Source organism: Pan troglodytes, chromosome 1, assembly GCF_028858775.2.
Source record: "Pan troglodytes isolate AG18354 chromosome 1, NHGRI_mPanTro3-v2.0_pri, whole genome shotgun sequence".
Taxonomy (NCBI): domain Eukaryota; kingdom Metazoa; phylum Chordata; class Mammalia; order Primates; family Hominidae; genus Pan; species Pan troglodytes.
This window is the reverse complement of record NC_072398.2, coordinates 230,872,289-230,887,058: the sequence shown is the minus strand read 5'-3', so window position 1 is coordinate 230,887,058 and position 14,770 is coordinate 230,872,289. Positions and strand designations below refer to the sequence as shown.

Below are 14,770 nucleotides of genomic sequence, written 5' to 3'. Positions count from 1 at the left end.
GGAGGCTCAGGCCTGCAATCCCATCATTTTGGGAGGCCAAGGTGGGAGGATCGCTTGAGCCCAGGAGTTCAAAACCAGTCCGGACAACAGAGTGAGATCTCATCTCTACCAAAAAAAAAAAAAATAGCTGGGCTTGGTGACGTATATCTGTGGTCCCAGCTATTTGGGAGGCTGAAGTGAAAGAATCTCTCGAGCCTGGGAGGTCAGGGCTACAGTGAGCCATGATCGCACCACTGCACTCTACCTGGGCGACAGAGCCAGACCCCGTCTCAACAACAACAACAAAGAATTGGTTTCAAGAAAAAAATGATGCCTCAGGTCACTGTGATTTTAAATAAGTAACATCTTGCAAAACAACCCTGTAAAAGCAACCACCGGCTGGGGCAGTGGGTAGACCACACCCACGCTCACCGTAACTCCAGCCGCCCAGGCAGCAGTAACTGAAAAGGGGAGGCGGGAGGGTCCACTGGCGGGTTTCTCACGCTGCTGAACCTTGGTAAACACAGCCCCGAGGGCTGGCTGGAGCTTCCACTGCATCCGTGTAGCTAATGCTGGTCATCTTCGTAGCAAGCAAAGGAAGCCAACGTGAAACGTAGCTTTAAGGGCCCAATAAGAACTGTCTGGGGCCCCTCTATCTAAAGATCCCCTCTCGTGCTTTGATAGAAAACAGATACCGCAAACCCCTTGATAGGGTGCAAAGGAGACATCCCCCTTTGTTGACATGCATGGTAGACACTGCCCACCTACCCGTGGGCTCAGCACACCGGAGTCGGGCGGTTGCTGTAGGTGGCTCAGCAGACGTGAGCAGGGCAGGATCGGGCCCATCCCCCCACCGGGAATGTCAGGCCACCATCAGGTGATGGTCAGGTGGCTGTTAACTGTCTAAAAGAACTGGTTGCACCCAGCGCCAGGGAAAGACAGGCTCCCAATAGCTAGAAAACACATGAAATCCGGTGATTGGCAGCTTCCCGATACGATCTCAGGAACTGGGCGAGTTGGCTCAAGCGTGTGCACTGAGAGGCAAAATGGCGGCGTGTAACTGTTCTATGACCTTCTAGGGACGTTTGACAGGTAACGGAAGAACGCCTCAGGTGAGCATGCGCACTACTCCAGTGAGCACACCGCGCATGCTCCCTCCCTCCAGTGAACACATGGCGCATGCTCCCTCCCTCCAGTGAACACACCACGCATGCTCCCTCCCTCCAGTGAACACAACGCGCACGCTCCCTCCCTCCAGTGAACACAACGTGCACGCTCCCTCCCTCCAGTGAACACAACGCGCACGCTCCCTCCAGTGAACACAACGCGAACGCTCCCTCCCTCCAGTGAACACACAGCGCATGCTCCCTCCCCCCAGTGAATACACGGGGCATGCTCCCTCCCTCCAGGGAACACATGGCGCATGCTCCCGCCCACGTACTAGCAAGATGCTGCATGGGTGGACAGCCCACCCTGAAGAAGGATCAGGGGAGAAGGGGTGCAAGACCCCAGAAGCCTGCCAGGCTATAAAACCCCAAGTCAAAAGGTGAAACCGCACACCTGATCTCTCACATCGCCCGTCTGGCCCTCCTCCAAGGGTACTTCCTTTCCTTCCTGCTCTAAAGCTTCTTCAACAACTTTCACTCCTGCTCTAAAACTTGCCTCAGTCGGTGGGGTGCGGTGGCTCACGCCTGTGATCCCAGCACTTTGGGAGGCTGAGGTGGGCGGATCATCTAAGGCTGGGGGTTCGAGACCAGCCTGACCAAAATGCAGAAACCCCTTCTCTACTAAAATACAAAAAATTAGCCGGTCGTGGTGGCAGGCACCTGTAGTCCCAGCTACTCGGGAGGCTGAGGCAGGAGAATGACGTGAACCCGGGAGGCAGAGCTTGCAGTGAGCCGAGATTGTGCCACTGCACTCCAGCCTGGGCGACAGAGACAGACTCCGTCTCAAAAAAAAAAAAAAAAAAAACTTGCCTCAGTCTCTCCTTCAGCCTCATGTCCTTCCATCAAATTCTTTCTTCTGAGGCAGCGAGAATCGAGGCCGCCGCTGACATACTTTGGTGCTGAAACTCAGATACATTCTGCCGGTAATAGAGCTCTGCAGGCTCACCTGAGCTCCACACTCCACCTCGGCACACGCAACCCTCAGCCCGAGTGGTGAGAAGAGGTGGCTCTTTCTTTTCTTTGTGAAACAGGCTGGAGTGCATCGTTGTGATCTCGGCTTACTGCAGTCTCCACCTCCGGGGCTGAAGCGATCCTCCTGCCTCAGTCCCTCGAGTAGCTGGGACTGTTAGTGGCAGAATATGTCCCCCTTCTGACACCAAAGCACGTTAGCAGCAGTGAACCTCAATTTTTCCCTCCTCAGAAGAGTTTGACGGACGGGCAGGAGGCAGAAGAGACCTTAGAGCAGGAGCAACAGTTTATGAAGAAGCTTTAGAGCAGAAATGAAAGGAAGTAAAGCGCCCTTGGAAGAAGGCCAGGCAGGAGACCTGAGAGATCAAGTGCGCAGTTTGACCTTTGACTTAGGGTCTTCCACGCTGGAGGCTTCCGGGGTGTTACGTCTCCCGATTCTTCCCTCGGGGTGGGCTGTCCACACGCACAGCGGCTGCGGGCACTTGGGAGGGAGCATGCACAGAGTTTACTGGGGTTGTGCGCACGCTCCCTCGAGGCCTTTTTTTTTTTTTGACATGGGAGTCTCGCTCTGTCACCCAGGCTGCAGTGCAGTGGCGCAATCTCAGCTCACTGCAACCTCCGCCTCCCGAGTTCAAGCGATTCTCCTGCCTCAGCCTCCTGAGTAGCTGGGACTACAGGCGCCCGCCACCATGCCCGGCTAATTTTTGTATTTTTATCAGAGACGGGGTTTCACCGTATTCGCTAGGCTGATCTCAAACTCCTGGCCTTGTGATCCGCCCCCCTCCCCCCACGGCCTTGCAAAGTGCTGGGATTACAGGTGTGAGCCACCGCGCCCAGCCAGGGCGGCCTTCTTACCAGCCAAATGTCCCTGGTAGAGGGGGGCCCCTCTTCTGCCCTGCTCATGTCTGACTAGCTACCTACTGTAACGGGCCACAGGTGCTTGCCCCCATGCCTGGATATTTTTTATTTTTTATAGAGACGAGGTCTCCCTATGTTGCCCAGACTGGTCTCAAGCGATCTCCCACCCCAGCACCCACAGTGCTAGCTGCTCTTTAAATGAGCTACCCAGTAAGTCAAAGCTCGGGTGGAGAGCAGCCGCAAGGCAGGGAGGGGCTGGGAGGTATCTCAGGGGTTCCCGGGATGCTGCCTGTGCACCCCAGGGCTGAGGTGACTGCGCGTGGAGACACCCGCCTGACGGGCTTTTAGGAGGAGTACTGGGGGCGGGATGTGTGTCAGGAAAAGAACGTTTCTGTATAATTCATAAACATGTATGTTAAAAACAACGTGGCCATGACGGATCCTGGCTGAATGCAAACGGGGAACATAAACCTGAGTAATCAGGCGCATCACTGAACATCCCAGGCGGCCGCCCCTACTCCGGGGCTCAGAACCGGCTCCCTCTGCGAGGGTTTCCCAGGTTAAGCCATCAGGAAACAGGAAGACGCCTAAGAACGATACAATGGACTTTGGGGACTCGGAGGGAAGGGTGGGAGGGGGACAAGGATAAAAAGCTACAAATAGGGTGCAGTGCGTACTGCTCGGGTGATGGGAGCACCAAAATCTCACAAATCACCACTAAAGAGCTTACCCATGTAACCAAACACCACCTGTACCCCAGTAACTTACGGAAAAATAAAAGAGGAAGACGCAGCTCTGCCTTCTCTGCACACTGTGGTAATACTAAGAAAAATGAAAACCAAAAAAAGGGGGCCAAGTTTGACATCCTGAAATTTAACAGGACGAGGCGGCTAAGAATTCAGCCACAAAATAGTTTCCCGGGGAAGAAGCCGCGTTTGCTTTGAAACGCGGTAAGAAATGCCCCCGAACACCTGGGCTTAAATTACACCCAAACTCAATCATCGACTCGCTGCCACCGGAACAACGCGCTCCTGAAAAACTGCACCCCGACTAGCCCTCGGCTACTCCAGGTGACAAACGGACAAAAACAAATCCTAAAGCCTCGCGGGAAAAAGACCTGAATCGTGGCCGACTTCTAGGACACCGGGGACCGCGCCGCTGCCCCCACTCCCGGCTGCCGGGAAGGCGAGGCGAACGCGCCCCCTTTCTTCCCCCGGACGCCCGTCCCATCCCCTCCCCAGGGACCCCCTCCCTGCCCCGAGAACCCCCTCCCCTCCCCAGGTGCCCCCTCCCCCCCAGGGACCCCCTCCCCTCCCCAGGGACCTCCTTCCCTGCCCCGGGAACCCTTCCCCTCCCCAGGGACCACCCTCCCTCCCCAGGGACACCCCCTCCCCGCTCCGGGAACCCCCTCCCCTCCTTAGGGACCCCCTCCCCACCCCTCCCCGGGGTCCCCCTGCCCTCCTCAGACGCCCCTTCCCCTCCCCAGGAGTCCCGCTCAGCCCGGGCGCCTTTCCCCCATAGGACGCGGCCAGGCTCGTTGGGAGGCGGGGACGAGGACGCGGGCCCAGGCGCTGGCGGCTCCTCAGCGCGCCGCACAATGGGGGGACGCGCAGGGAACGTCCCTCGGGCCGGGCCGGGGCCGCCGACCTTTGTCTGCCTCTCGCACTCCCTGCGCCGACCCGGCCGCCCAGACGGACCCCGGAGCCCCCACCCGCTGCCCTCACGCCTGCCCCCAGCCCCTCACTCACCCCTGCGCCCTCCGGGTTTCTCTTTCGTACACCCCGCCCTCAGGCGGTGGCGCCGCGCCCCCTGGGACTTGTAGTCTTTCTTCCGCCCCGGCCCCGGCGCCAGGCCCCGCAGCTCCCAAAGAAAACTACAACTCCCGGCGGCCCGCGCGAGAGCCGCCCTCACCTGGTGGTACCGTCGCACGAGGCCGTGGGTGGGGTGCCGGGGCGGGGCGCGAAGCGCCCTGGGAAATGTAGTCCTAGAAGACCCAGTGCATGTCTCGGGTCCCTGACAGGGAGGGACTACATTTCCCCGGATTCCTCGCGCGCCGGCTGCTTGGCGTTGCCGGGAGACGGGGCGGGGCGTCGTCGGGGTCTCCCGGGCGACCGCACAAGCGTCGGCGTCTTTAGCGTTCCGCCGGTTTACGCGGAGGCGGAGCGTTTGGGGGCGGCCGGGGTGGCCTCGGCTTCATCGGAGAAGGCGGCGCGGCTGCACCAAGTTTGGCCGCGGGCGCGCGGGGCCAGCGCCCTCCAGACCCATGGAGCGTCCCGAGCGCCTCGCGAGCCGCCGCCAAATGCACCCCAGGTCCGCGGCCGGCGCCAGTGCTGGGACCTCGGCGGCCGGGGTCGGAGCGCGGCGGGAGAGACCCTGCCTTGGGTGCGGGACTGGGACGGCTCGGACCCAGAGGGCTCCCGGGGCTTCGCCTCTCGGACGGATCAGGGCTCTGCGGTCTCAGGACGCTCCCCCGCGAGTCTCGGCGGCCCCGGGGTCTGGGCGGCGTCGCTGCCCCACAGGCCGGGCCCGTGGGTTTTTCTGGGGCTCTGCCTCTGAGCCACCCTCGGAGAAAAGACAGCTCTGTGCGTCCCGCGGCGCCCGCAGCTTTCGGCAAACATGTTTAAAGGAGCTCCCCGAAGGAACTGGGGGCGTCCGTCCGCTAATCAAAGGCTTCGGTCCTGTCGGTGTCCCCGGGCCCTCTCCTAGCTGGGCCAGCGCGCAGGGTGGGGGGGCGCTGCAGGTGTCGCGGCCCCCCCCAACCTCCGCAGACCCTTCCAACCCCTCAGACCCCCCAAAACCCCCAGATCCCCCAACCCCCCATATACCCCCAACCCCTCAGACCCCCCAGCCCCCCAGGCCCCCAGACCCCCCAGCTCCCTTGCTCCCGGGAGCTCCCAGGCCCGTCCTGCATGCGCCTTGGGGTTGTTCCTCCTTGATGGACACCGCCTCCGGATTCCATCCCAAGTTTAAATGCCAGAGATTTCAATGGAAATAAAGCCCCCATCTTAACGGCGTGAGGATGTTTTGTAAACAGTATTGGGGACAGCTGGGGAAGTCACGTTTGTGTCTTCTCTTTAGAGGGACAGTGTTCGCCTGAGAGTCCATCCCAGGGTTCCCTCGGGGCCTCTGGAGGAGTTGATGCCACCAGTGCCTCTGGCCGTGGGACACCTGGGCGTGGGCGCCCAGCACTAGGGGTTCGCCGACAGCTGCAGGGTTTCCGGCCATGCGCCCGCGGACGTGCAGCTTCTGTGTCGGTCCCATTAAGAGGAACCTGGCCTGGGCGACGTTTGAGGACCACGGGGAGGACACAGTCGCGGTCCCCTTCTCGGAGTCCAGTCTGTGCCACAGGCTCTTGCCGTCTGCGGCAACTCATCATGTACCTGAGCCAGTGTTTCCACTTCCTTTTTGTTTTTTTGTGTTTGAGAGGATTTCATGCTGTCACCCAGGCTGGATGCAGTGGCATGATCGTGGTGCAATGGCTCAGTCTGAGCTCACCACAACCTCCACCTCCCAGGTAACAAACGATTCTCCCGCCTCAGCCTATCAAGTAGCTGCAATTACAGATGTGCGCCGCCACGCCTGGCTAATTTTTTGTATTTTAAGTAGAGAAGGGGTTTCTTCATGTTGCTCAGGCTGGTCTCAAACTCCCAACCTCAGGTAATCCACCTGCCTCAGCCTCCCAAAGTGCTGGAATTACAGGTATGACCCACTGCACCTGGCTCATAATAGTACATTTTTAAAAAACACCATAAAATATTATCCTTGCAACACTCAATTATACCATCTGGTCGGATCTATCAGCAGATGGCACCCGAGACATACGGATTGGAAATTTTGATCTTATTATGAATGAATCCAGTCCAGAAATGCCCACCCTGCCCCCTGCTGGCTCCTGGGGCTCTGCTCTTTGGGGGAATCATGATGAAATTGTGGCAGAGAGTAGAAGTTGAGCCCCATTGCCTGCCCTGAGTTCTTGTCGCCTCTCTATTATCAGGAAAAGGAGGTGAGATTGAAAGATGAAAAATGCTGGGGCTTCTGCTGAGAAGAGAAAAAAGAACAAGATGCATTGATCTTACTTACTGTGTGCCAGACCCCATGCCAAGCCCTAAACATGAACCATCTCATTGGATCCTACCAAGGTCCCAGAAGCTGTTGGACATCATCATCCTCATTTTACAGGAAGCTGAGGCTCTTGGCTAACATCCCTGACAGCAACACCAGCCCCTGAGTACTCAGCAGGATCCTTCACTTGGGTGCCCGCTATGCAGGCTTCCTCAGCACAGGGAAGGTCACTCATCACCCACAGGCCCTTGATCGTTATCCACCCTTTGATGCTGTCAGATTCCAGAACACGCTGCACTAGTCTCTTCCTTGATAGGGAGAGAGGGGAGGTGTTATGAGAAAATCTCTCATCAATCTGACCTAGCTCCCCAAAAAGATGTAACTTTTAAAATGTCAGATGGAAATATTTAAAAGTGTTACATGCCTGTATAGTTTTAGTATTTTACTTAAAGGGAATGTGGCTGTCTTTACTGGCTACAACCAGTTTAATTCAAGAAGGGCTGCTGGTCATCAGGAGAACAAGCAAGGGTTGATGCTGCCCAGAGTCTCCAGCTAATACACAATATGGACATCCCCTTCCACGGCAGCGGGAAGAGAGTGGCTCCTTGTGCAGTGAAGCTGACATCCACCAACTAAGGCTTCTGGAAGCATGTGGAGACTCACAAGGAGTGGGCAGGGTCTCAGCATCTGGCTAGTGGTGAAAGACCCTGAGAAGAAGGTGCTTTCCACGTGGATTGGCTCACTGTTCTTGCCCAGTAACGTTCCAGGCCCTTGGTGTCCACCTAGTGTGTATTAACCCACTGAACAGCCACAGAAACTAACAAGGAATTAACAGACATCTAAAGAAGTGAAGAACTGGAGGAGGCCAAGCCAAGCGTGGTGGTCCATGCCTATACTCCCTGCATTTTGGGAGGCCAAGGCAGGAGAATCACAAGCTCAGGAGTTCCAGATCAGCCTGGGCAAGACAGCGAGACCTTGTCAACACTTAAAAAAACAAGCATACAGGCGTGGTGGCTCACACGCCTGTAGTCCTAGCTCCTCAGGAGGCTGAGGTGGGAGGATCACTTGAACCCAGGAAATTGAGGCTGCAGTGAGCTATGATTGTGCCACCGCACTCTTGCCTGAGTGACAGGAGACCTTTAAAAAACAAAACAAAACAAAAAGCCTGACACAGTGGCTCACACCTGTAATCCCAGCACTTTGGTAGGCCTACTTGCGTGAATCACCCAAAGTCAGGAGTTTGAGACCAGCCTGACCAACATAGTGAGGAAACCCTGTCGCTACTAAACATACAAAAATTAGCTGGGCATGGTGGTGCATGCCTGTAATCCCAGCTACTTGGGAGGCTGAGGCAGGAGAATCATTTAAACCCCAGGTGGAGGTTGCAGTCAGCTGAGATGGCACCATTGCATTCTAAACTCCAGGCTGGGCAACAAGAGTGAAACTCTGTCTGAAATAAAAGAATGGGAGGAAACTGATTACAATAACCAAATTTCATTTAAATGCCTTGATTTTCTTGGGCTGCATCTTATTGATTGGACAACTCAGTCAGTGCCTTTTGTTTTTTCCATCAATAACTGAAGATTCCTGAGGCTTAAACTGGAAAACAGGTTACTTAATAATAGAGGGTACCAGACAGATTCTGCTCAGTTTTCCTTTATTTCTGATTGTTTCTTTACAACCATGCATGCAAGAGTAACTCCCTCAAGTATTCTCAAGCCTCCACTCTAGACATTCAGATTCCTATTTTCAGCTCTACAGGGCACTGGTCCCCAAAGTCCCATCGAATCCATGGCAACATTTCCCCCAAGTCCGGCCACTGCTTGATCAGCTTTCCTTTCCCACTTTCAGAGCCCATGTGTGAAACGATGGGTTCTGTGCTCCCTATAGGATGTACCTAAGACCTAGGTTTTAGTATCCAAGTGTCCAGAAGAAAGCGATTGACATATCCACCCAAATAGGCAGGCATTCAACAGCAGCATTGATCTGCCTCCAGGTCATAAAATGACCTGTTGCCACAGTCAGGGCAGTAGTCAGTACAGAACAAGATCCTCTTGGGGTGCCTTAAGTCCCTCACTCTCTTCATCAGGTCAGCCCTAAGTTGGGCAAATCTGCTCCAGCAGAGAGTACCATCAGCATCATAACTCTCCCGCGGGGCAGGATACAGCTCCAGGCATAAGTTTTTGAGTATGATTGTGTGGCTCAGCAGGTTCTCCAGGGTTGCCATGCAGATGGGATTTCCACAGAAGCTGAAGGTGTTGAGCTCAAAGCAGTGGCTCAAGGCAGGCAGGATGGTGTTGACTTGGGAGTCTACGATGCCACAATCATCTAAATCCAGGTACTCAAGGGTGGCTGCAACTTTTTCTAGGAGAATTTGGAGAGGCACAAGACTGTAATTGGTCAGTCTGATGCCATTCAGGTCCAGGGTCTTTAGTTGACTGATGCTCGGGCACTGGGATAGATGCTTCAAGTCTGATTCCAAAAGCGCACAGTTAGTTATTGCGAGGATCTTTAACGAGGTCTTCAGACAGCTGCGGAGAGAGAGCAAGCAGTTAATTCTGGGGAATCATAGGGGTGAGTGGAGGGTGGTGGGGAATGACTTCAAGGTAATGGATGGAGACCATTTTACCCAAGCCCAGGGTCATTCTGATTGTCTGATGGTCAACACTTAGGATGCAGCGTGATGAAGACCTTTGCCACTGAGGTCAATTCCACTTTAGGCCTGGCGCAGTAACTCACACCTGTAATCCCAGAACTTTGGGAGGCTAAGACAGGTGGATTCCTTGAGATCAGGAGTTTGAGACCAGCCTGCTGATCATGGCAAAACCTCCTCTCCACCAAAAATCCAAAAATTAGCCAGGTGTGGTGGCAGGCGCCTGCAATTCCAGCTACTTGTGAAGCTGAGGCAGGATAATTGCTTGAACCCAGGAGGTAGAGGTTGCAGTGAGCAGAGATCATGCCACTACACTCCAGCCTGGGTGACAGAGCGAGACTCTGTATTTAAAAAAAAAAAAAGAGAAAAAATAATTCCATTTGAGGCTGAGTCATTTCACCGTCATTTATAGGAATGGATCAAGTTCTCAGAATCCCTAAAGCTCCCTTTCCTCATCTGTCAGGCAGAAAACCACATCTCTGGGCTACAGGAGCTCAGTGGAGATTCAGGCATAAAGGACAAACCCAGACAGGATCCTGCAACATCAGCTGGGGTGGGTGGGCTGCAGGCGTCCCTGACACGCCTGTATCATCAGCAAACCATCTATCACTTTCACCATTCTTTGTGCCTGCTCCCTGACCCTCTGTTTCAGAATCATGTATTGCCTAGGTAATTAATTTACCTGGAGCTCAAAAGAAACTTTTACAACAGGGAATTAGAGATGGGATCATTCATGTTCACCAAACTGTGGGGCACAAAGCTGATTTTCTGACATGTGCAGGTTTGCTGAGCATTCCCCTCTTCAGTGCCCACATCACTTCCCTACTTCACATCATCTTCTTAAAAATTAACTTGTTGGCTGGGCGTGGTAGCTCTCGCCTATAATCCCAGCACTTTGGGAGTCCAAGGTGGGTGAATCACCTGAAGTCAGGAGTTGGAGAATAGCCTGGCTAACATGGTGAAACCCTGTCTCTACTAAAAATATAAAAATTAGCCAGGTGTGGTGGCCCACGCCTGTAATCCCAGGCACTCAGGAAGCTGAGGCAGGAGAATCGCCTGAACCTGGGAGGCAGAAGTTGCTGCGAGCTGAGATGTCACAACTGCACTCCAGCCTGGACCATCAAAGTGAAAATCCATCTCAGAAAAAAAAAGTTATCTTGTTTGTTTTTACTTTTATTTATTCATTTCTGACAGGGGTCTTGGTATGTTACCCAGACTGGTCTTAAACTCCTAGGCTCAAGCTATCCTCTTGCCTCAGACTCCCAAAGTGATAGGATTACAGGCATGAGCCACCGCCCCTGGCCTATTTTTCATCATCTTAACTTAGACACACGTCCTCAGGAAGAATTCAGAAAGGCACCCTCACTAGATCTGAACCCCCCAGTAGCTAGCTTCCTAGCATGGCAGCCTCTCTATAGCATCTCCCCTAGCTGATCCCTCTGCCTCTATTGGGAGGGTTGCGTGATACCCATTTCAGGACAGGGCCGCCAACAGGACAATGCATGGACATTCTAGTGTCCCCTTCACTGTTACATCCTCATAGGCTGGCTCACAGTAGATGCCCACTAGTGTTTAGTGTAACAGGCTCTGCTGTGGTCTGCAGAGAAAGCTCGCCACCCTCCCTCACCTGAGCAGCTGGTCCAGGTGGCCTTCGAGGAAAGAAACAGAGTTCATATAAAGCTTTTGGAGGCAGCACAGCTTGAGGAACTGAGTGGTGAACTGGGTAACAATCTCCTTCTTCTGCTCTGGGGAAACGTAGCGAGAGACATCCATGTGGGAGAGAACGAGCTTCTGAAGATTCCTCATGTGGCCCAGGTATGGGGTAAACTGTGTCAGGATGGGCAGTATCCACTTGCAATTCACTTCCACCTCCTGGATACAGTCTAGGTTCACCATTTTCAGGATGCTTCTGATATTGTGGAAGGGCATTCCCAAAATTTTCAGCTTCCTACAGCACAGGTGTAGTAAATCTTTCCTCTGCTTGACCCATAGAAGGAGGTAGGTGAGGTATTCATCCAGAGTCCTGTTCTTGAGCCAAAGTTCTACGAACACAGTCAAGGGCTGCCGTCCTCTCATCCTTGGACAGTCCTGCACTGTTTTTTTGTTCCTCTTGGCATTGAGGAAGCACCCATGGGCCATAGCTTCAGACCAAACCATCCAGAAGTTCTCACAGACATCCTGTAAATCCAGCACTTGAAGTTTCCATCTCCTGTGGTAAAATAGAGGTGAGACTGAGAATTTCAGAACTCATTTCTGAACTTAAACTCCACATCCTGGATAGCAGCTCCTCCCCTCCCTGCTTCTAGTCCCTCTCTCTGACTTTTCTTCACCCTGTTTTCCCCTTGGATCCTGCCCACTTCCACATTTTTTTTTTTTTTGAGACCAAGTCTCCCTCTGTCGCCCAGGCTGGAGTGCAGTGGTGTGATGTCACCTCACTGCAACCTCTGCTTCCCGGGTTCAAATTATTCTCCTGCCTCAACCTCACAAGTAGCTGGGATTACAGGAACCCACCACCATGCCCAGCTAATTTTAGTATTTTTAGTAGAGTTGGGGTTTGCCATGTTGGATAGGCTGGCCTCCAACTCTTGACCTCAGCCTCCCAATGTGCTGGGATTACATTGTGAGCCACCGTGCCTGGCCCAGTTCTCACTTTTCATGGTGCCTTTCAGTGCCATTAGAGGAGAGGTTCCTGTTACCTCCATGGACCTTGCATGGTGAGCAGTGCTTTCCCTGAGGAGTTGGTGAATGACCAAGTCCTCTCAGCTTCCTCACCACCACCATCCCCCCTTGGGCCTCCTCACTTCTCATGACCCAGCTGTTCCTTCTGTTGGACACCTTGGCCCTCCCCACCAGCCCACCTGGGCCACCTCACCTGGGACGAACCCCTTGGGTAAGCAGTGCATCAAGCCCATCCAGCACAGCTTGGAAGGCCTCCAGACAAGGCATCTTTATCAGAGGCCTCAGAGGGAGGCGGCGGAAGGGCCAGGCCTGCACCATCAGCTTCAGGGCCTCACAGCGTCTCCTGCTGAAGGCCTCCATGAACAGTGGGGGGAAAAGTTCCATGGGCAGCTCCTCCAGGGTGGAGATGGCCAAGGCTTGGTCCTTCAGCAGGCTCCGCCCCGCAAGCTCCAGGAGTCTGGGTGGAGTCCGGATGCTCATCTTCATGAATCTGCAGGGAAAACTTCCAGAGGACAAACCCAGAGAAAAGGCATCACTCTCAGGACAAGCCCATGCAATCTCATCTTCTCCTATGGCCAAAGTCACTGCTCTGGCAATGGTGAAAGAGCCCTCAGTTTACTCCAATTCTACTCTGTACTCAGTGGCCATTAAGCCAGCATTCTGCTTCTGCTGCATCAGCATGAGCGTCTCCCAAGCAGTGAGGAAGCAGGGCCACCACTAGCCCTTCCTTTCTATCCAGTGTTCCATCCAGTGACTAGTGAGTGTGGAGGAACCTGAAAGCGAACCCCTCCTACCATTGGGGAAATTACTAATTACTCAAGGTTCTAAAACAATGGGAATGGGAGTGTCACAAGCCTACATGCCCACATTTTCAGTTCCTACAAATAAGCTTGTTGGGAACATTCATGGAGCATCCCTAGAACAGGTTCTACTTGTTTTCTTTTCATTATTTAAGCTTGCTTTCTCTTTCTCTCTCTTTCTTCTTTCCTTCTTTCCCTCTCTCTCTCCCTTCTTTCTTTCTTGTCTTCTTTCCCTGCCTCCCTTCTCTCATTCTCTCTCTCTTTCTCTCTCTCCCTCTCTCACTCTCTTTCTGACAGGGTCTTGCTCTGTCACCCAGCCTGGAGTGTAGTGGTGGGATCTCAGCTCAGTGCAGCCTTGACCTCCCAGCTCAAAGGATTCTTCCCCCTCAGCTTCCTAAGTAGCTGGGACCACAGTTATGCATCACCACACCCAGCTCATCTTTTATTTTTTGACTTTTTGTAAAGACAGTGGATTTCGCTATGTTGTCCAAGCTGGTCTTGAACTCCTAGTCTCAAGCAATCTACCCCTCCTGGCCTCCCAACATACTGGGATTATAGGTGTGAGCCTCTGCCCCAGCCTCATTATTGAAAATTTCAGTGAGAAGCTTTGAAAGCTATGTGACACTGTTATGCATCACTCGCAAGATAGACGTTTCCAATGCACACCTCTTACACATATTCAAACTGAAACACTTTGGCTGCGTGCAGTGACTCACACCTGTAATCTGAGCATTTTGTGAGGCCAAGGCAGGTGAATCATCTGAGATCAGGAGTTCAAGATGAGCCTGGCCAACATGGTAAAACCCTGCCTCTACTAAGACAGCAAAAATTAGCCAGGTGCAGTGGTCTGCGCCTGTAGTCCAAGCTACTAGGGAGGCTGAGGTAGGAGGATCGTTTGAACCCAGGAGGCAGAAGTTGCAGTGAGCTGACATTATACCACTCCACTCCAGCCTGGGAAATAGGCTAGATTGAACAGAGAGACAGAGAGAGCTACATTTGACTAGACTTCTTAATCTCTACCCAGTTAATCCTGATTGGATTTTTGGCTTTCTTAAAGATCACTGATTGAATTAATATTCATCCATCAAAATGAAACATTTAGGGATAGGGTGAAAGTCCAAGACTCATTCACTGATTCCCTTCACAAACATGGAGTTTTACTAATATGTGTCCTTCAAAGTCCTGAGTGTGAGATAGGGAAGGGTTGAATCTCTTCCTGATATTAGACAGAAAGAAAGAAAACTTGAAAGTATCTTTGTTGAGGGATCCTTGGCCACATCAAATTTATCAAAATATTTCAGAGTTAAAACAGTTTTCAAAGACAGAGATGAGAGTCCCTAAGAAAACACAATAGAAATCTTCATGTATCCAATGATCACCTGGGTGGCATAAATTTTTTGGTGTTGAAGGAGCTGAATCTCACTTCATCGGCCAGGCTAGAGTGCAGTGGTGTCATATCGGCTCACTGTTACCTCGGCCTCCAAGATTCAAGCAATTCTCATGCTACAGGCGTCCACGTAGCTGGGACTACAGGCATGCACCCCCCACAGCCACGTCTCCATTCAGGGGGAAGAATTACAGTGAGGAAGTGATTGGTTTAAAAT

General features: G+C 53.3%; 2 protein-coding genes across 44 annotated transcripts in view; both read right to left on the bottom strand.

Moving 5' to 3' along the window:
- Positions 1 to 5,064, bottom strand: part of C1H1orf159 (chromosome 1 C1orf159 homolog) — a 37,685-nt gene extending 32,621 nt beyond the window's left edge. For 5 of the 43 annotated variants that reach the window (XR_010147358.1, XM_063782720.1, XM_063782579.1 and 2 more), the window contains exons 1-2: positions 748 to 1,041; positions 412 to 559 (exon numbers count right to left, since the gene is read on the bottom strand). The gene's annotated coding sequence lies outside the window, so the exon portion shown is untranslated. 43 annotated transcript variants of the gene reach the window in all.
- Positions 5,065 to 8,676: 3,612 nt separating this feature from the next.
- LOC129136323 (PRAME family member 15-like) lies at positions 8,677 to 12,867 on the bottom strand. Its single transcript, XM_054661576.2, has 3 exons — positions 12,560 to 12,867; positions 11,315 to 11,896; positions 8,677 to 9,565 (listed from the first exon to the last, which is right to left on the bottom strand). The coding sequence occupies exons 1-3, from the start codon at positions 12,850 to 12,852 to the stop codon at positions 9,004 to 9,006; spliced, it is 1,437 nt and encodes a 478-aa protein (XP_054517551.1). The 5' UTR covers positions 12,853 to 12,867; the 3' UTR covers positions 8,677 to 9,003.
- Positions 12,868 to 14,770: the final 1,903 nt, after the last annotated feature.

Coding starts and splice junctions, on each gene's coding strand:
- LOC129136323 (XM_054661576.2), bottom strand. CDS start 12,852: ATGAAGATGAGCATCCGGACTCCACCCAGACTCCTGGAGCTTGCGGGG. Junction 11,897..12,559: donor ACCCAAGGGGTTCGTCCCAG/GTGAGGTGGCCC, acceptor ATTTTACCACAG/GAGATGGAAACTTCAAGTGC. Junction 9,566..11,314: donor CACCTGGACCAGCTGCTCAG/GTGAGGGAGGGT, acceptor CTCTCTCCGCAG/CTGTCTGAAGACCTCGTTAA.